Raw genomic sequence first — 22,355 nt, 5'->3', positions numbered from 1 at the left:
TTATTTAGAAACTTTTTCTCTCCAAACCTTATAAGCAAGTAGTTTTGTAGCCAGATTCAAACTGCATTAGTTTCACAAAATTAACGAGGTGTTGGTTAAGATGCCCTAAGGAGAACATATCGATTCTGAGAAAAAAAGGTTTGAAATGGAGATAATAAAGCCACAATATAAAAAACAGCAACTCTGTTTTTGTATTTAAATCAAACAGCAAATAAATGAAAAGCTGTTGGTTGTGATTGTTCCGCTCAACTTCCCCAATCAATCCATATCTGCTTATGGCTGCTATCTGATATCAACTGGTCTTGTTTTTGGATATCAGCACTGAGCCCACACAGCTCTTCAGGCACATATATTCTGAGAAAAAATATTGGTAACACTTTTGGGGATTCAGACAGGATGAAAATAACAGGTCAGATCAATGGAGCACGGCATCCATAAAGTGTGCAGTGGAATGCCGGTGGAAACATCCACAAGTACCGGAGGCGCCTTCACTCAAATATCACACTTGAACCGCAGCAACACATAAAGTACCAGAGGTGACAGATTATCAATAACCCTATTATATGACCTGTCAGGGGATGTGACAGAGAACTCTGCCACCATGTCACATCACATCATCCTGCAAACACATTTTTCTTTTGTAAGTTTTTTTTTTTACACTTAGCAAACCAAACAGATGTTGTTATTACATCCACGCGCCAGCTGCATGTGTGAACATTTTACAATGAGCTGCACTTTTTGTGACAGCAAGGTGAAGTGGGAAGCCTCTAACCAGGAGCTGGAGTCTTCACCGCGTGTCAAAAATAGAGCCACAGTAGAGATGTTAAGGTGGAGGGGTTATTCTGGGCAGCAGGAGACTGGGAGTTACATTCTGCATAGATAATGGTGGATGTCACAGCACTCCCAAGGCTTGGACTGACATGAAACTCATCAGCACAAGAGATGAGCGGCAGAAGACGGTCGCCAGTGAAAATGTTGGCATTGCACATTTCTGCAAACCACAAATACCAAATCTTTCTATATAGAACTACCGTCTCACACTTGGCGTGTGAATTTAAGCACTTTTATGAATGATTATATATATTTTTATATATATATATATTTTTTTTTTGTGTGTGTGTGTTGTGTGGCTTAAAGCCCAAGACAAATTTATCAATATCTATCTATCTGAATCAGAGATATTTTAACTCACAGTGTTTCTGAACAGCTGCAACCTGTTCTTATTCCATACTATGGTGGTAATAAAGATTTGAGGGTGAATAAAATAAACAAATCAATGCATTGGATTGCAATGTTCACACACATGGTTAAACTTGTGAATTAAAACAAAAAAATTCTTGGTCATGATCAGCCATCAAAACAAGGCAACAAAGCTACTTGGTTAAGCTTAGGAAAATGATCAGGGTTTGGGTTAAAAGAAAAACTACTCTGTGTTACTACTGGACACAGTTTCAATACATATTTGGAAGAAAAAAAACATCTAGAAGCAGTTCTGTTGGTTACATAGAGTGTTACATTAGATGGTGACGTACAATCCCATTCCCCCCCAAAAATGTTTTTATCGTAAACATAAATAAAACAGAATGCAGTCATTTTTGTAGGTAGATTTGGTTTTGGTTGTGTCCTAGCCACATGCAAAACAACTGCAGAAACTAAAAGGTGTTACCTTTCAGATAAAGCATACATGTGTTTAGGCCTCACAGTTATAAGCTTTGTTGTCTAATCATATCCCTAAACCTAGTACACGGGCAGGTGGGTTTTAGGAGATTAATTTTTAAACTGGATTCTGAGTTTTATACACTGAGTATGAATAACTATTCTTTTATTGACAGCATCTTTGGAATCAGGATTGAATTTAGATACAGAAGTGGATTTGTAGGTTAGCTTTAAATTTAAGCTGTTATTGTGTCAAAGACCTTTTTGGTGGTTGTGGGCAGTGGATGTTTAGGGGGAGATAAGCAGGTCAACAATAAATGCCACATAGAAGTGGTGTACATCTTCAGAAAGCTGTGAATCTGAAGATTGTTCTGGTCAAAAACATCTAATTGAAATTAATTAATTATTTAGTTATTGAAGCTTATTATGGTGAATAAAGGGTCATAACATTAAGGTACGCTTTCTAAAGTCCAGTCTATGTTCAACTGTGCCCCATAAGTTGTTGCAGCAATTTGGGATTGATACCATTTGTTACACATGTGGTGCTCAATAACGCAATTTTATTCATATTGAGAATGGATAAAAATGGTCAGAAAAAAACTCCAGAATATTACATTGAAATATCTAGACCTTTGGAACAACGTAGAAGAATCCATGCTGAGATTTGGGTTCAAAAACTTTGGTCATTTTAGAGATTCTGTATTTTTTTTAGCGATTGGATGACGAGCACTTCTGTTCTACAAACTGCCAAGAAACCCCCTTATTGTCAATATACCTAGGAAAACTGCACATCCTCTGAATGCTCTAGGTCTCTTGTTTGTGGCTGTAAAGTTTGTGATCATCCTAGAGGTCACAGCAGCTCATTTTATACAGTGAGGTCGAGACTCAAGAAATGCCCTCACTGCAATGAACTGGCTACTACTGATGACTAACATCATCCCACATGAAGAAAACTGGGCTAATGGAAACCACAAGAGTCTCAGCTTTCCAGTGATACCCAGTACATGTCATTCAAAGCCTGTTTAGGGATCTCACTATGCACAAATATTCACATACTGCAGGCAGAAATGGCAAATTTATACTACATGAGAAAAACTATGTGGTTTTTGCCTTAAACTGCATGTCATTGGCATAGAGTAGGCATGTATGTAAAGAGGAGACTTGTGGGAACACAGAGAGCCTATTTTCATTCCTAACATGCTTGGGCTCTATGGATTCCTTAGATCTTCTACTTTCATATGATATTACTATCCTCAGTATACTAAAAATGAGCCTGCTACACCCTCAGAAAAAGAAAATGTGGCGTATCCTTGCTCTGGCCTGCCAGCTGGACATCAGAACAATAACAGTTAAGAAAGTAACTTAAAACTGACTTAAGGTCTCCTGGTTGAAAGTCAGCTGTTTGTTTGAGCCATTTAACATGTCACTAAACTGGTGTGAAGGTGAAAGTTTGCCCAAAACTGTTTTATACATACCAACATATCAGTGGTTTGCAGAGACGTACAATGCCAACACTTTTTTTCTGCAAACTGTGCTGCACAGAGAAACCAATCTTCAGGCGTTATGTTAAAAAGCCAAAGGCACAAGCCTGCGAGCAATAAAAATGTAAAGTAAAGACTATCAAGCACCAGCTACAAATACTTTCTGTGTATCTAAAGCCTGATATAGCATATAGAGTTCTGTGTCATAGACCTGATAATGGTCCAAAAAACAACTTTGTTACATTTGCTCACATCTGCTTTCATAAACATGAACCGAAGCTTCCGGGTTCTCGCCAGCATAGCAAATATGTTTTCTTTTTATATTATACAGCTCAAAATAGTCACCAACAAATACTATTCACTGTTTGATCTCACTTTCTCTTTCTTTTTTTTCGCTACATTTGCATATATATGCAAATTGGTGGCAAATTAAAGAAAAAAACAGCATGAAGTGTCTTACTATTGACTCAGGCCACCACAAGCCTCCAGAACAGCGTCTGTGAACGGATCACTGGAGGCATTAACACCACTCCTGCACAAGACATCCCTCTTATTTATATATGCTCTTTATTTAATCAGTTAATCTCATTGAGATGAAGAGAAACCTGAGTGCAGCAGATGGAGAGAAAAGCAAACATAGCCAGACGTAATGAAAGGACATAATAACATCAGGGACAATCACAGACGTCACTAAATAGATTTGAGGATATAAATACAGTTTATATTAAATCATATGGTCTCATGGAGACGTGATGGAGAGCTTTGTCTTACATTGTTTTACGTCCAAAAATCTTATAGTTGTTTAACTGTATTGAGATCTGGTGACTGTAAAGTCTGTACCATTGTTTTTAATGTCATTTTCATACTTATTCAGTGAGTCCTGGTGCACTGAAGCAGCTGTCCTGAATATGTTTCTTCACTCTTTAGAGCTTTTTCCTTGATATTGTCCCAAATCTGTATAAATGTAAGACTTAATATTAAGCCTGACTCTATGGACCCCTTCAGCCTCCTCTTTGTCCTTTACTTCATGATAATGGACAATTCCTAGGGCATTATCCTGCTTATAACACGGTCACTTGCCAAATACAGGTCCAAGGTTTGACTTAGACTTGCAGCTCTTCTGTGTGGTGTTTGCATGTTCTCCCTGTGTCAGCATGGGCTCTTCACACAGTCAAATCACATGCAGCTTAGGTTTAATTGGTGCGCTAAAACTCCCTGTAGGTGTGAATGTGAATGGTTGTCTGTGTCTCTGTGTCAGCCCTGTGATAGTGTGGAGACCTGCAGGGTGTAAACTGACTTTCACTCATGTCAGCTGGGATCTGCTCCAGCAACCCAAGTTTTTATAAGAGAAATTATTGAATTTGTATTTTATACATCTGGCATTCAAAGTTTTTTCACAGTACATAACTCCTGAGAGTGTGACTAATGCCTGGAACAATCATTACTCTCCCATAAAGTTGTCGTTATGCATATGAAAGCATTGTAAATATGACAAATTCCAGATATGACTTGACAACAGGAGATATTTCTCCTTCAGTTCAGCTGTTAACCAGAAAGCTAACGTTATGCAAGTAAGATTCAGAGTCAACAATATTCCTTACAGTTGACAAACAGTAAGTAAAATCCAACATTATTACCATAGACTGATTATTACTACAAAACTAGCTGGCTATGCAGCCATGACATTGTTGTCCCTACAAAAGATTTTCACAAATTAATAATACGCTTTGCTGTTGTTTGCAGCCTGAAGTACGCAAGTTGAATAATAAATGGGACTTGAGACAATTCTTAAGTTTATGATAAGTTTAATGATACAAACGCTGTATTCATGTGCTCCTCGGATATTCCCATTTTCCAGAGCTGAGAGATGCAATAGCTGTATTATAATTTTGTATTTATATATAACTAACTTATATGGTCGTCATTTTGGTTTTTTACATTTACTTTTTTTTTTTTAAATACCTATCCCAGAGTGAATAGTTTGTTTTAATAGTGAGACAACATTTCAACAGTAAAATAAGGAAATAGTCTCGTAAGAAAATAGCCTCTTTTTGACAGATATTTTTTAAGTGTTATTATTGGCGGTCTGGGTTTTTTTGTAACAGGCATGCGCACTCATTGTAAGTGTTTGCATACAAATAATTGATCTATTGTCCAAGTCAGGAAAACCATTTCTCAATTATTCCCACACAACATGAAAGCAGCAACAGTTTGAGTATGCTCAGAGGTTACATCCAGAGTGTTAGTCTCCTCCTTGCTGTTCAGAGGTCGATGCACTGATGCACAGTAACGGTGAACAGAAAACCGGAACTGCTTAGCAGCTTAGGTGTCCATTGTTAAAAATTAATGGACACCCTGCAGCCATTCAGAGATGCGTATTCATCCAGAACATCTTATATAAATATTCAATATAACATATCTCCTGAATATATATGTATTTTTAGTAGAGGAAAGAACAGGGTTTAGATAAGATAGGTGTTAAAGACAAAAAGTGAAGTACAACATCGAGAAACAAACATTGTTGGGCGTTTTCATGGGATTTATTGACAACATACTACATTTTGAAAAACTCCAGCCTCGTTCTTTAATCAGTTGTGAGCGATGCAACAACAGCAAGATCAAGCCAAAACTTTACCAGAGGCAACATCCAGCAGCTAAAATCAATTAACTTGGTTCAATTTGGCTGATGTCAGCAACTTTGGTGCAGTGTTTTGTTACTAATTAAAACAACAAAGCATTGAAGCTGCTGCACCTCTGGTTTCTTCCTTGTAGCAACAGCTGCTAAGGTTCATGGGTATTGTAGTATTTAGAGCCATACGGCAAAACGAACCATTGAAAATAAGATGATAGATGTACATATTTAACACCTAAAGTTAGTTATCCTGTGTTTCTGTCAACTTGCTAATTTTCTATAAATATTGAGGATATTAGTAATAGGAAATGATACAAAGGGATTATGCAGTGGGGAAGTTATTTCTTTTAGCCTGTGGCTGTGATAATTCGCTCCTATGTTGCAGCCAAACTGAGGAGAGAAAGGTGTTTCACAATAACTGGGAGCTTGTATGTCACTTTTCTGTGGTGTTAGTCAGAGGCACACGTGCCCAGGGCTGACACACACTGTCACAAAGTTCTCCTCGGCTCTCAGACTGCAGCTTCCAGATAGCAACACTGCCATCTGCTGCCTGCACATTAAAGCCTGATGGCAATCTCATCAGTCCAGCTTTATTTTTAGCCTTTCACAAACAAACAGCCACCCGGAAAAAAAAGGACATGAAGGATATTTTACTGTAGTAAGCAGTTATGTTGGGGTGCTTAATGAATGGTAATTAGCTTTGTTGATTACAGTAGCTTAACCTTGCTTTTCCCTCCTGCTGTGGCTTTGTGTTTGGGGCTCAGGGGCTCCCATGATACCGAGCAGCAGCCACAGCTCGCTGCAGCTGAGAAATGAACCCCGGCACCAATAATCTTCCCTCGGCTTCATCACCGAGTCATTGCAAGGTCTCCCAAGGCACTTCTATGGAAGCGAAATTTGCTTTCTGGTGCAACACGTTCAATATCAGTCTGCTGTATAGCGTTAAATTAGTTTTAATCCTGGAAGCTGTGAGTTTTAGATGAAAGTTTAAAGTCGGCTTTTAGTGAAGTGCTCCGCAGGGATGTCAAATTCCCAAATCCTTAACACATGGCAAAGCTTCTGTTGCCAACGTTTGCCTCCAAAAACCTGGAAACCCATTCAGTTTCTCTGTGCAGACTCAGGCCACCGATTAATGACAGGATTTTTTTTTTTTTTAAATCTCTCAAATTCTGGTCTTCATTTCACTGTATCTCCTTTGGGCCGAGGCAAAGCAGGGGAAGTACAGTATATCTGCTTAATTTTTTATTTTGTTAAATGTAATCATAAATAAATACTGACAGGCATGGTGTTATTTGTTCAAAGTGAAACAGCTTGTGTGCAGTGTCTAAAACAATCAGATTCAGCTTTATTTATTATTCTACAAAAGGAAATACATTATTTTAACTTCAATGAATAAAAAGCAGGAAAGCACTTAATGTAGCTAAACACATTTTAAACATTTTACATTTTAAATTGTGTATTACATTTTTAAAATAATAAATGTAAGTGGAATACAAGCAGAACTGATTTGATCACTTTGACTGTGATTTTATCCTTTTAGTTTCTTTAATTTTTGATTTTTCTTCTTGTCAGTTGTTCCACTTTTAGTCTTGGCTATTCTCTTATCATTGTTGTTTTGTATTACATTATGTATAATTGCCGTTAACGCACCCTTTATTTCTTTAATAATGCTTACCTGTATTGAGTGGACTGGAAATCACTGTTTGAGTCGACTCCTGTTCTTTTTAAATGTGCTGTTAAGATAAACTGACTTGACTTAATGTGATTGAACCTATGGTGACAGGAAACAAGCTAAATGAGCGTATAGAGTTGTTGTTATAAAGGGGTAAACAAAAAGTTTCTTATTTCCATGTCCAGCAGGCACACAGTATTATTAGCTATGTCAATATAATAATACTCATGCTGAATATTGTGTTGCTTTCAGCATGGGATTCAATTTTATCAACATTTAACCTTCTTGCAGAGGTTAGAAAAGTAGCTAACGTGTGTTCTGCTAGATTACTTTTTTTTTTTTTTTAGCTATGTGGCTTTATTAAAATGTCTAAAATTACTTCTCTCGTGTTGCATTGGGCTCTAGAAACTTTTGTTGTTGTTTTAAGGGCATACCACGACTATCACGGCTCCAGTATGTAAATATTAGGGTAAAGTTAAAGTTAAAGAGTGTTTACCTTGGTTGGTACACAACCTTTGTTGGTTTGCCCTCTCTTCAAAATTAAGTTTTTAATTAAGACTTTTGTAGCATTTCCTTAATCATATTCTTTTGAGTAATGCTACTGATTATTGATTGCTCGCTGAGTTTGAGTTGATCCTAAACAGCAAACTCCAGGTCTGAAAAGTAAAGTGATTTAAACCTGCATTCTTTCCAACGGCCGGCAGTGGGCGACTCCACTGGTTGCAAGAAGAAGCCTGAATGTAAACTTAATGTAAGTAGGAAAAATGGCCCTACTTCTCACTTGATTTATTTCCTAAACAAACCTTTTCCTAATAAGTTTTATGGTCTCAATCTAAAGTGTCGTCTTCAATACAACATGATGGTCATTTAATAAATTATGATGCCACTTAGATTAAATAGATGATAAAGCAGGGGATACTTTAGGGCCTTGTAACTGAACCATGGCACTGAAAACACATGGTAAAAGGGTCAAAGTTGTAACATGTTGGTTACTTAAAAATGTCATGTTCAGTGCTCAGCTGGACTAAAAGACTAATTTTTGGCTCCCGATCATTCTGCACATGCACTCGTTGGAAATATCTTACATTTGACTCATTCTCTTTTAATCTGAGTTTGACATGTTTGGTCCTGGTGCTGCTATCAATTTTGGTCAACCATCCAAAAATTTGCATGTGTTTTTATTTTTACCTGTGCAGTTTTCCATTGTGCAGTGCAGACCTGCAGGTGAGGTGTTTGCCATCGGACAGGGCTGTACAGTGACAAAAAAACCCTCCAGGCCTTAAAATACCTCCTGAGTCCTGACAAACGTGTGACATCATTGGAGCTGCATTTATTTTATTTTCACTCCACCAATCGCTTGTTTCTGTCCCCCTCTTCTGAAATGTGACCTTTCTCCCTGGCTGATAAGACCTCTGTGTCACATTATACCAGACAGGATAGTGCAACAACTTCCCTTCTCCAGACTTCATGTTTTTCATCCTCCATTAGTTCAATGTGACTGCACCAGGCTGCTGTGCTGTCAATTATTCACAGTGCCTTTGTCTGAGTAGCCCTGGTGCTCTGGCACTGGGAGTGTGAGCAGACAACCTCTTTTCAGCTTCTGGCAGGCCCCTGGCCTCCACCGTCTGCTGACTGTCCACAGTTCATTTCTTTCTTTGTTGCACTTTGAGTGACCTGTTCTTTTGTTTTGTCTGCACTTGACAACTTTTTTTGTTGGTGCAGTCAGTCAGTTTGCATGGGATGAACACCAATTTAGATCTCGCGATACATGTAGCATTTAAAAAGAAAAAAAAGGATATCTTAACTGACGGTATAACTGAATAGAAAACTTTGTAATAAACACATTTATTTATTTTTTGACTTTTGACTTTAGGTGTCTTTTCCTTATCATCCCTCACCTCTTCACTTCCTAGGGCAGTTTGAACTTGTTATAAAGGATGTAACTGTCTCCCACACTTGAAATATAGATTTCTTTGGGTAATTTCTCTGCAGCTCTAAGCAACTTCCCATCCAACACAAAGTGTTTGGATCCGTCCAGGAACCCTCTGACGGAGCTTCCCTGGGGCTCTTTTGGGGCACTTTTTGGGTCTGAAGTGTTGCAGAGAGAATAACATCATTTCAGAAAGGCAGAACTTTCATCAAACTCCAAGGTTTTACAGAGGCTGAAGCGGTTCCCTGTCCCGGGGGAGACCTGTCTGGGCGTCTCAGCCTCACTATCTTAAAAAGCAGGAACTCACGTGAAACCTCCACCCTTTTGACAAGACGGACTAAAGTACCAGCGTCATGTCGGGTCCACTGCTCTGAGTGTCAGGCTGGAGTCTCACTGTGATAAGTGCTGCAGGAGCCAGTCATTTATGTGACAGGATAATGAAGAGGTTGAAGCTAATCGCTGTTTCTCTCAGTCCATAACTGCTCTTTGAATATTTTTAGACCTATTATTACAAATAGCAGATCCTTATTACTTTATGTTGAAGACTCATTTGTGGTGAGATAATAGATATAATTTTCAATTAACTACAGCTGACAGAGTTTTGTTTTAAACTGACATCATTATGCAATCAGCTGGACATTCTGGTGCTAAATACGTGTTGAAGGGATTAAGAAAAGTTCTTCAAGGTAATTTTTTGATTATTTGAAGTAGAGTTGTATAATGTACTTATAAATATTCAGTATCTTATCTACAAAATGTATTTTCTCCACCTAATATAGGCCCATTTTACAAAAGCATTTCAAGGTGTTCGACAGTAGAATAAAGCAGTGAATATATTCTAAATATTGCAAACAGTCTTGTTTAAGTTAAAGCAGGGGGAAATTGAGCAATTCTATGCTCTCTTCAAAGCCACCAGACTCCATTGAAGAAGCATGAATTTTCCTGATGCTGGTCAGGAGTACCAACACTGAAGCTAACCAGTATACTGCTGTGCACGGAGGCAGCAGACAAACACATTGTAGCCACCTAAAAAAATCAATATCAGTTTAATCATATATTAAGAATATCTCATCACTTTACCTTGCGGTCAGATGGTCCTGCTTAAGTTTTCACAGCAGGACTTTTATCAAAAATCCATTGGTTGATTGGTTAGTTTTCTTTGTGTTATTTGGTGACTTTTAAGGTTTCACCAAAGTCACACAATTACACACACAACCTTAATGAAGGAGGCAGTGATAGAACAGCAACTCGTGTTATATTTGAATAATTATAAGATGGCCAAAAGCTCAGCTATAATTATTTATGTGTTTTGCTCCACTGTAGTTTGCTCTTCCCACAGAATCAAGATGTGACTATAAGCTGTATTTTATCATGTTTAGGCTTTGTAACTCATAGATACGCGCCTGTAGGAACAACACAAACACACACATTATGTATAACAAACTTAGTACGGCATGAACAGCTGTTGTCATTGGTAACCGGCCAATAGAACTCGGTTGTGTGTAAGTCAAGTTTACTCTTGGGCTTCTAATCAACGAACCTGAAACCTTTACACATGTGTTCTGCGAAGTAAAATTACTGTTTTTTTCAATGGAGTCTGGTGGTTTTGAATAGAATATAGAGAACGGCTTCAGTCCCCCCCCCCCCCCCCACACTTTAACCTAAACAGGGCTGCCTCATGCATGCAGTGAAAATATTCTAAATAAGTTTTTTAAGTTGGCCATATTTTAGGTTTCTAAAATATGTCTTGCTGCTGCTTCTCCAAACTGGGGGATGTGCCAATCACCATCTACTGCAGGGAACAATAAATAAGTAGAAAGTACCTCCTATAACCTCAAAAATCCTTACCATCCCTTTAAAGAAAATACTCAGAGAGAGGTATATTATTTACAATGAACTCATGATTGGATTCAGCCCATAATAACAGGTAAACTATGGATTCTGGCATTTATTTTGAGTTATGGTAACATATTGACCACATTTAATACTCAAAAAATAATCAAACTAGTTTACAAGGAAAACTAAACTTTAAAGTTCTTTGTTTTCTTCGGCTGTCTCTGCTTGTGCAAAGAGAAACAGCTTTTCATTTCAAACTAATCAAGTATCCCGTGGCCATCCAAGCAACAAAAACAAGCAGGGCGTCATAATTCAGCTTCCAGGTTAACAGATGTTGTATAATTCTTCTGCAGTTCACATCTGGTGATATAGTGTGATCCTGTGTGTGCGTTACGCCTAACATTTCTCATATTTTGCTATTCCTTCATCTTCCCAGGCTCCAGAGGTTCTCTGTGTCTCTAGCTCTCCTAGGCCATTGAAATGCAGGGTATTGGATGTGCAGCAACCTGTTCACTATCCACTGGTGAGCAATTTAATACGGCGAGATTAGATTGTACAGTCTGGGCGCTGTAGTGGCGACTGTTGTGGTGAAGAGGGAGCTGAAGTCTGGCAGCAGGAAGCAGGTTATTGGAGATTTCCCCCACATCTCTCTGGTATACTCTGCTGCTGAGCCCTGTTCATCCTGCTATCTGTGCCGGTGATCAATCCTTGATTAGAAAACAAGAGCCTCCTCCAGAAAACAGGAACTAATAAGCTCTCTCAATGCTGTGGCCCCTGTACTTCAGAATAAAAGGCCAGTGGATGTAGCCACAGTGACGTTGGTTTGTGGGCTTTTTTCCCTTTTCTTTAACTCACTCTTTATTCAACACATGCACAGACAGCAATGCATACAACAGATAACAAGACAGAGATGCATTAAAAAGTATTCTCAATTCAACTTACACTCCATTCTTAAACAGGCCCATTTGTGGTCCACAAAAACATGCAGAAGTACTAAAAAACCATTAGTACATCATGAACACAGTAAAAATAAATAGCAGTAAAATAAAATGTCCAATAAAAAGAAAAGAAGAGTCCCAATAAGAATCACTAGTTCTGGCATTGTTCGTATCAATGGTGCCCATCTACAGTCATGGAAACTATAATAACCAAAATCACAAGTACAATTACTCAAGAAAACCATGGAAAATGTCTAGATATCAGCTCTTAAACTCTTATGAGCTATTTGTATTGTTATCATATTTGTCCAAACAAATGTATATTTAGTTGTACCAGGCATTAAAATAAACAAGAAATTGAATAAAAAGGATGGTCTTATAATTTTTTCCATGACTGTATATCAGCAAACCTGTCCATATTCATATTGCTGTGATTTTTTTTCATGATATAGACATTTTTACCCTGTCTCTCCATTGTACTATTGGGGGCGGCTGTGGCTCAGTTGGTAGAGTTGGTTGGCCCTCAACCGAAGGGTCGGTGGTCCGATCCCTGACCATCGCAGCCTACATGTCGAAGTATCCTTGAGCAAGATACTGAACCCCAAACTGCTCCCGATGCTGTGTTCATCGGTGTGTGAATGAATTCCCAATGGTAGCAGGTGGGACCGTTTAGGGTAGCCTCTGCCACCAGTATGAATGTGTGTGTGAAAGGGTGAATGAGCGCAGTCTGTAGTGTAAAGTGCTTTGAGTGGTCGCAAAGCGACTAGAAAAGCGCTTTATAAGTGCAGGTCCATTTACCATTTATTATGCTTCTGGCTTCAGCCATGAGGATGTTATTGTCTTTTTGGCTATTAGAAGCAGAATCAGAATAAGGAAATCAAGCCTTGCTCTGTCATATTCTCGGGAGTTATACCCAAAATAAGCAGTGCTGGGTCTACAGGTAAGTTAATGCCCAAGATCGGTTGTTTCTTGACTTCATCTTTGTTTGTTGTTGTATTAACTCTCATTTGCACATCGCTTTGGATAAAAGTGCTAAATGACATCTGACCCAACCTCACCCTGAACATCCTCCGAAATCTACTGCAGCTTTGGGCAGTCCCAAAATATGTGCGAAGTCCCCTATTAATCCACAACCTCTCCAACAGAGTTCAGATGTATTTTTTATTTTGAAGTAGTTTGTGGTTTTCAATCAAACTTTGATGATAAAAATTATATGATCCTGATTCCAAAAGAAAGTTTGGGCACTGTGTAAATAACAGAATGCATCAAATAAGTTTCCCAGTTTGAGAATTATGTATCTTTTTCTTTGTACTGGTGGCAATGGTTGCAAATTATTGCATTTTGTTTGCAGCATATCAACTTCTTAAAAAAAACCTTTCTTGAGTTTTTTGCACTTTGTTGAATCAGTTCTATTTACTAAATGTCTTATTATTTAATATTGATTATTCTGGAGCTCTAAATCTGGCAGAAGCAAACACAACAGACTTTTTCTGCATTCCTTTAATAATACAGCAGTGTAGAAAACTAAAATGTATCTGACATACAGCAGAGTTTAAAACACAGCTGGAGTCAGAGTCTCGTTTCAAAGTAACTGACAGTTCAAGCTGTCTCCCAGTTTCTTTGTTTTTAAATTATGGATAAGAGAGACATGACCTTGTTTCATGTCTCCATCATCTGTAGCATGCAGAGTGAGAACACAACACAAGATAGTTCTTAGATTCAAAATTTATTCTTTTAATACATACATATTATTTAGGATGTACAACAGGAGAGAAGTGGATCAATAATGGACAAGTGGTCCACTCAGTGTCGATCGGATAATGACGAGGGTTCAATTAGAGAGCTTCACTTCAACCAGATGTATTTGTCTCCCACGTCTGCATTATAACCAGGGGCATACTTCTTCCCACGGATCTACAGGGACAAAAAATGTTTAATAAAAAAAAAAACACATTTAAAAACAGCAAAATCACAAAGAGATACTTGGATCTTTTTTTTTCCCATGCAGAAGTTTGTATATCAGATTAATTTGTTCTAAATTAAATAGCTGCAGGCGAGCAATTTATCTTGATTAGATGCTTTCAGATGCAATTTGACATTTTCTGCACTCGGTATTAAGACATTTAATTTACATGTAATGTAGCAAAGTTGTTTATTTGATCAGCAGAAATTACCTACATTTTTAATCAGTTAAATCTTGTGAGTAACAAACATTTTCTTGTTACAGTTCGAAGTGAATACCTTCAGGATATTTGGCTGTTAAACATGATTTTTTCAGAAATTTTAATGGTCACTGTAATACATCAGCGTGACAAACGTCCTTCCATGACTTTACTTTGTCAACTCGAGTGTGCCGAGGGAGATTACGCCAACACGTGTCACAGTTCTCATTCCTCTCCACTGAGATCCGGGCTCAGAACTAAATGTCAGGTCGCAGCCTCCTGTAGCATTACGCAGCCTGATTTTTGCAGCAAAGGGGAAACAAAAAAGTCTCCAGTCGATGAACAGAAAAGGTCAGAGCCAACTGTTTCACTGCAAGACAGAGGATACCAAAAAGCCTTGTAGAATATTCCATATTTGGCATTTGCCTTCTTTTAACTATGAGTCGGTCAATATTTCAGCGGAAGGAAATTAGTTACACCGCGCAGAGAGTACTGCACAGGCTTTGCGTGACAAAGGGTAGAGAATTTTTTTTAATATAAAGTAGAGCAGTGGGGACAAAAGGTGGGCTTCCTTAATATGATTTTCCAGGTTTCAATAAAGTGATCGTCACAAAACTTATCCTCAGCTAATGACAAAACATAAAATGAAAGTGCAGCTCCTGCAACACAGCTAATTAATGTTACCAACCAACAGCAAGCAATGTCTCATTAGGGATGTTCTCAGCTGAACTGTGGGATCAGCAGAAAGGCAGAACAACCTCTTTTATAATTTACTGGTGCTGCTACAAAACATGATCCGTTCTCTATCTGTGTTTACAGTGAACTTAAGGCGGAATAATGCATCGCCCTGTATTAATTTATCAGAGATACAGCAGTGTTTGTGTCAGCCAATAAGTAACAAGTCATAGCAGTACAGTCATGACAAATGTGTGTTTAAGGAGGCTTTTAACCCCTCTGAACCCCAACAAGCCGTTTCAGGACGTGTTCTGGTCTTTTTACATTTTCCTCACTGTGGGCTTATATAAAATCTACAGTATCCTGAGGAGAATTTAATGTTTTTAACATGATAAAGTTAAATGAGAATCAGAATAAAGGGATTCTGAAAGAAATGTTGTAATTTTAAGCTTCGTTTTGGTTACTTCCGCAACCTTTGATGCATTCACGGACTGTTGGAAAGTTTAAATTCAAAGTTTCTTTCTACGAGAAAGTGTGCATTTTTTGCCATCTTTAAAAGAAAAAAAAAAAGAAAAATACTTTTCAAAAGGGTCGATATAAAAAATCGTTCAGACACAATACTCCACATCTGAAACGCTCCCAGTGTTGACAACATTCTTGTACTTAACAGTTAGGATTTTTTTTTTTTTTAATGAACATGGGCCCGGATACGCAAAAATGACCTAGGCAGGATATACTTTTGGCTGGGTCCAGCCCTCAGGAGGTTTTTTGCTACCTTTTTTTCACCATTATTTCCTGTAAGCCTATCCATTGGGCCACCACAAGGTGATAACGAGCACCCCCAACTCAGGGCGATTGGTCATGGGGGAAATTATGTACATGCAAATATTAAGATAGTACAATTACATAAATAATAGTAATTATTCATACTATGTCATAGTAAACGTCATAGTAAAATAATTACATTTGGCAGGAAGAGCAGCACAATAAGATACTGGGGCTTTCTGTGTCACTATTGTTAAATATCACCCAATCTGCCAGTAAAATCACTGTCCACTTGACAAATTGTTATAAAACAAAAATTGACTTCTTATAAAAAAAAATATTTTCAAGTATTTTATGGTGAATATCACCACCTCACTTGTATATAGAAAACTTCCCTTGCTCATAGGCTTCAGTTTGAGCATGAGGTGACCTTTCTATCTTGAAAATCACTCTTGCTGTGACCTAAATACTTCAGTTACTCGCCTTCTGGACCTGTGATATGTTTATTTATTCATTTTTTAAAGCAGAACAACAGTGGGGGTGGTGGTAATGTAATCAGCATATGCCTTAAACAATGCCACGCCAGATACTTCTGCATCAAACCAGAATGAATACTAGTAATGGGGTTCACATTGACAGAACGGGAAGTAAGAGTGAACATTTTCCTCTACATACCATTTTATAGGCATAGAATTTTTCATCAAAGTCGTGGGCCCCGATGGTGATCTCCGGCAGGAACCTGGGTATCTGGGTCAGGCATCCCACCAAATGTTTGTCTTCCACACTGTAAAACAGAGAAAATGACAGCAAAGGGGGAAAAAATCAGCTCATAGCACAGTGTGATGTATGCTGATGTATGATCGGAGTTCAGGATATAAAAGGCAATCAGAATGAATCTGCATTTTAAGTTCTCCGTGTGATTCGTTTCGGGTACTTTGCATAATTATCCATAATGAGTATGACAAACGGAGGCCAGGGTTGTGGATCTCACTTCACCTGTTGGAGATCTTCCCCCTGTGTAATTTGCATATAAATGTAAAAAAGGTATAACATTAATCAAAAACTCACAGCATTCTCATGTGGTGGTAGGTAACATCGTTCTGCTCCAGCCACGGCCCCTTTTCAAACTTCAAATACTCGAAGTCCTCTGCCACCTGTGGACGCCACATAATAAATAAGCTGTCTGCACAAATAGTAAATAGATTTTAGGCATCAAAATTACACCTGAAAACTTATTCAACCAGCTACTGCACATTAAAGTCTTACCCTTTCAACATCTTGGGCTTGGGTTGCATCATAAGTGAGCACCTCTGATGTTTCACTAAAGGAAAAACACAAAAGATTATATGTAAAATTATGTCATTTTACAGTGATTTGAGATCAGTTTTTTCATAACTTCTCACCGGATTTGGGGCAGAAAAGACTTCTTGTAGCTCTCCTCAATGCTCTTCAGATAAGCCAGGGGCACGTTCTGAACAGAGGGATGAGAATAAACACATTATATTTGAATAAATATTTAACAAGAAGCCGGATTAAAATATCCAACTTCACACCATCTTTTATTTAAAGTTAATGAATGAGAGAGAATCGGTGTTTGACAGAGGTGACAGTTTCCTGTGGTTTCAGTGTCTGGCTACCTTGCCACTCTGTTTCAGCTTCTTCTGCACCTCCTCAGCCGGCTGGTCGATAAAGATGGCGAGGTGAGGAGGCAGGAACTCACAGATGCTGATCCCTTTGATCTCATTGTAGTGCTCCACACCTGCGAGCCACGGGACATTTCATTAAGACCTGAGTAATGTGTGGAGGATAATAATTTAATCGAATTGTAAAACAATTTTACAATAACGTTAACCATGAGGGTAAAATACATTAGTCTAAACTACACCAATAACTTACATAAAAGGAATTTTTCACAATTTCTTCCTCAATTACTCACCGTGCCTCTACAGTGAACTAAGTAAATGGGATCTGCGTTTCACAAAATGACAACATATAAAAGCATCTGTTCTGTATCTCATTTATCCAGTGGTATGCTCAGTACTTACCAAACACATGCATTTTTTGCTAAAGTGTTACTATTTAAAAAACACTTTTGCTCAAACAGCCTCACACCATTTGTAGGCAGATGTTTTAACACAGTTTTGCTCTTATTAACAGCTGAATCCATTTACTTCAAATTATCATGAATTTACCCAGAGAGAAAGCCTTTTTTGCACATTTTGTCTTTGAGGTGAGGACTTAACAGGGTTTTGGTAAGATAAAACATCTTTAATCTAGAGCATGGGGAAATAATTAGAAGATCCTTTTAGTTAGCCTCTAGACCTTTTCTAATGGGTTTTTTTTATTCTCCATTCACTGTGGAGGCATACAAGAAAAAAAAAGTTTTTTTCAAGAAATATTACTTATATACTATTATAATACTACAAATATTTGATACATTTTGGATAAAACATGAAATAATTTTCCTTTAACATGTTGCACAATGTTCATTTACTACAGCACTTTTAATCAAAACTATTACAGATTAAATAGCAATAACACACAGGCTGATTTAACTTTTTTACTGCACAAATAGGAGACTAAAAACCCTCAAAATCAAGTGCTTTAGTCCCATGGCCTGTCTTGCAAATCCCCAGAGGTCACTGTGAATATTTAAATCTTTTCGGCACAAATAGATAAAATGTTGTGATGGGTAGATAAAGCCTTATAAAGCTTTGGTTCTGTCTTTCTAAGTGAAACCAAATAGATGGAAAAATAGAACTAAATTAGGAAATTATTAATACTGAAATCAAGAAAATGACTTTTAATATTTGTGCTTGATCTGTGATGTCATATTTAAGAGGGAGGCTAAATAAAGACCATCTGCTGTTGGTGATAATAAATACTCACACTCCTTCCTGATGTATCCCTGTTTGAACATGGCCTCCAGGAACACCATGTCACTGAAGGGAGAACGCTCCAGGACCACTCCTTGGCCTGAAACACAAAAGATCGGGATGTAATTGAAATCAATCTATTGATATCATAATCTTGATAGTAAAAATACATGCTATAACCACAAACATGGCTTGTAAAATATGCACAAATCTGCTAATTGTCATGTAGATGACCTGACTGGACAGTGAGGTGAGTGGTACCTGTAGTGAGCAGGTGTTCGATAGCGTCGGAGTACTGCATCAGCCTCATGGTGTACATCCACAGCTGCAGTCTGTAGCTGTTTCCATCTGCGGCTTTGGGGTCCGAGTAGAACCTCTCCAAGCTGCACATCCCGTTGTAGTCGACAGGAAGTGGCACCTTCTCTCCGCTCATCTTGTCCATGTAGAAAGTGTCGCACTCAGGCATGTAGAGCATCCCTGCACATACAGAGTCATTGTTTTCAACACAAGTACTGTCCTTTACTGCAGTTATGTCCATGGAGAATGAAAAATAAATTGGCTGACTGATATTTTTGCATGCATGCATGCATGAGTATAAACCCTGAGGAAATCACTGAAGGTTCCCCACAGAGAGATATTTACCCAAATGGTCAGCCAGTTTCTGGGCCAGCAATCCTTTCCCTGATGCCAAGTTTCCATCCACGGTGATGATTTTGCTGTACTGCTTTAACCGTGGCGTCGTCCGCTCACCAAGAACATAGGCCAACCAGCCATACCGTAGGCTTCTCACCGAGCTGGTGTGAACACCTGCCTGTTTGACAAAAATAACAAAACAACTTTAATTGATATCATGGGGTTAAGACCAGACCAGAGCCAGATTTTGCCCAAAGTCCCAAAAACTGAACAACCAATTATTCCTTAACTATCCTGTTGCAAGGTTTACTGCAAGCAAATTATTTGTAAAAATGTGGAGTCATCATTTTAATTGACATACCACAGGATTTAAACTAGATTTGACACAGGGACAAAAGCCTCAAGATCAGTTTTTTTGTGTGTGTTGAAACTGTAGGCTGCATATTGCCAAACAATTAGTGACAGCACTGCAACAACGATGTTGTGTCCCAACTGGTTTTTAAATCAAATCGAACAAAATTACTTTATTTATCCCCGAGGGGAAATTCAGTGTGTCTGGTAGAATCTCTGGAAGAATTAGACAGCCTGATGGCTGTAGGAGAGAAGGATCTTTTGTATCTTTCCATCCTGCAACAGAGAGAGAGGAGCCGTCCACTGCAGTTTTTTTGGTCCATAAAGGTTTTGTGTAGCGGATGATTCTGGTATTTCAGGATGGCCTCGAACATCTTGACAGTGCATCTCACCACCTCCTCCAGTGTGTCCAACCTGGCTCCAACCACAGAACCAGCTCTTTTGACCAGTCTGTCCAACCGCCTTGCATCTCTGTGTCTGATGCTGCCTCCCCAGCAGACTGCAGCATAAAACAACACACTACCACCACAGACTGATAAAACATCTGCAGCACCTTACTACAGATGTCCAGAGATCTGAGCTTCCTTAAGAAACAGATGCTCTTCTTGTAGAGAGCATCTGTGTTTAGGAACCAGTCCAACTGATTATCCAGGTATACACCTAGATACTTATAACTTGGCACCACCTCCATGTCCACCCCACAGGTATTCACTGGCTGAAGAGGGGGCTTGAACCTGCGGAAATCTATGATCATTTCCTTAGTCTTTGAGGTGTTCAGTAGGAGATAGTACTTGTGACTCCAGTCACTGAAGGCTTTTATCAGATCCCTATATTCAGATTCCTGTCCATTCCTGATAGACGCCACAAAAGCAGTGTCGTCCGAGTATTTCTGGATGTGGCAGGACTGAGAGTTGTATTTGAAGTCCACTGTGTACAGTGTGAACGATCTAGTTGTCATAAAAACATGTGCATGAGCATTGTACGTTTGAAAAATATTTTCATAAAGGTACTCCCGAGGTGAGAGAGGCATTGCTGACAGTACTGTATGAGTTAGACTGTCACGGTTTAGAGTATTTATTTGTCAATAGTTGATGGTTTGCGACCCGTTTAATTTTGCTGTAGTGAGTTCGAATCCAGCTCCAAATGATCTTGCAAAAATTACATTTTCATGCATTTCTTTTTTTCATAGGTGGATGTTCATTCATTTAACGAGATGTTTCACATTAGTTAGATGGTGCGACTTGGAAATCACCAGTAATTTGTTTATAAATATGTGACGAATCTGCTGAAAGACGCAGACCACAGCTACAACCAGTTCGATGGAAACCAGTTGACACATCATCGGTTCGAGCCCCGGCTGTGAGGGAAAGACCCACAAGTAAGTGCATGGCTCGAAGTCTGTACAGTAGTGTTCATAATAATAGCAGTCCAATGTGACTAACCAGATTAATCCAGGTTTTTAGTATATATTTTTTATTGCTACATGGCAAACAATTTACCAGTAGGTGCAGTAGATTCTCAGAAAACCAACAAGACCCAACATTCGTGATATGCACGCTCTTAAGGCTGTGCAATTGGGCAATTAGTTGAAAGGGGTGTGTTAAAAAAAATAGCAGTGTGTGCCGTTGACTTTACAAACTCAAAACCATTTTGTACAAACTTTTTTGTTTCTAGGATTTAGCAATCCTGTGAATCACGAAACTAATATTTAGTTGTACGACTGCTGGGTCTTGTTGGTTATCTGCTGCACCTATTGGTAGCTTGTATGCCATGTAGCAATAAAAAATATACTAAAAACCTGGATTAATCTGGTTAGTCACATTGGACTGTTATTATTTTGAACACTACTGTTTATGGCAACATTGAAACAGGTTAGCTTAACTAAAAACACACTGACAAGGTGATATCTCGACATTATTGACTGGGATAGTCATGGATACATCTATAAAAAAAAATAACATGTACTCATGTGTGGACAGCTTGTTTTCTTGACTTTAGGCTCTAAATACCATGATAAACAAACCGTCAGACAGCCCGTGTGATGCTAACAGCTAGCAGGCTAGTTAGCAGAGTTAGCTTGTCCTTGTAAACTTTGACGCGTTTTGCAGGAGAATAAACAGTCAGTGTTCGTATAGTTTCAATTCTTACCTTCTGTGCAATGTTAACCGAATTAACAGCAGCTGCTCCCGACGGGATGATCAGCCGGATCACCCTCAGGGCCATGATTACCTGTCCTCCAAAAACACTCCGAGCTGACCTGAGATTTCACCGCTAACCGGCGCCTCAGTATTGCGTCAGACAGAGCGGGGGCCTTTGCTTCGGTTTGTCTCATCCATTACACATGTTAGTACGGCAGTTTATTGCCTGATAATTTATTTTATTTTATTTTATTTTATTTCATTCAGTCATTCATTCATTCATTCATTCATTCATTCATTATCCGAACTCGGGTTGCGGGGGAGTGGGGCCGATCCCAGCTGAGCTGGGGTACACACTGGCTTTTATTTTTATTTTTATTTTTATTTTTATTTTTATTTTTATTTATCTTTTATTTTATTTTATATATAAAATAATCTATGATGTTACAATAATTATTGTAAAATGCCCATCATAATTTCTTAGAGGCCAAGGTGACATATTGAAGATGCTTTTGGTTGCATTATTGTATTGCATATTATAAGAAACAATCTAGTTATTGGTATACTTGAACTCATGACAAGTTGAAAATCCAAAAATATGCATTTTTGA

General features: G+C 38.4%; 1 protein-coding gene across 1 annotated transcript; it reads right to left on the bottom strand.

Annotated features, from left to right (window-relative positions):
* Positions 1–13,854: 13,854 nt before the first annotated feature.
* ndufa10 (NADH:ubiquinone oxidoreductase subunit A10) lies at positions 13,855–21,912 on the bottom strand. Its single transcript, XM_059343386.1, has 10 exons — positions 21,756–21,912; positions 19,266–19,434; positions 18,885–19,100; positions 18,637–18,723; positions 17,385–17,506; positions 17,151–17,218; positions 17,014–17,068; positions 16,816–16,901; positions 16,423–16,531; positions 13,855–14,059 (listed from the first exon to the last, which is right to left on the bottom strand). The coding sequence occupies exons 1-10, from the start codon at positions 21,828–21,830 to the stop codon at positions 13,991–13,993; spliced, it is 1,056 nt and encodes a 351-aa protein (XP_059199369.1). The 5' UTR covers positions 21,831–21,912; the 3' UTR covers positions 13,855–13,990.
* Between the last annotated feature and the right edge of the window lie 443 nt (positions 21,913–22,355).

This window comes from Centropristis striata, chromosome 10, assembly GCF_030273125.1.
Source record: "Centropristis striata isolate RG_2023a ecotype Rhode Island chromosome 10, C.striata_1.0, whole genome shotgun sequence".
Classification (NCBI taxonomy): domain Eukaryota; kingdom Metazoa; phylum Chordata; class Actinopteri; order Perciformes; family Serranidae; genus Centropristis; species Centropristis striata.
The sequence above is the reverse complement of the archived record's forward strand: the minus strand, read 5'-3'. Positions and strand labels throughout refer to the sequence as shown.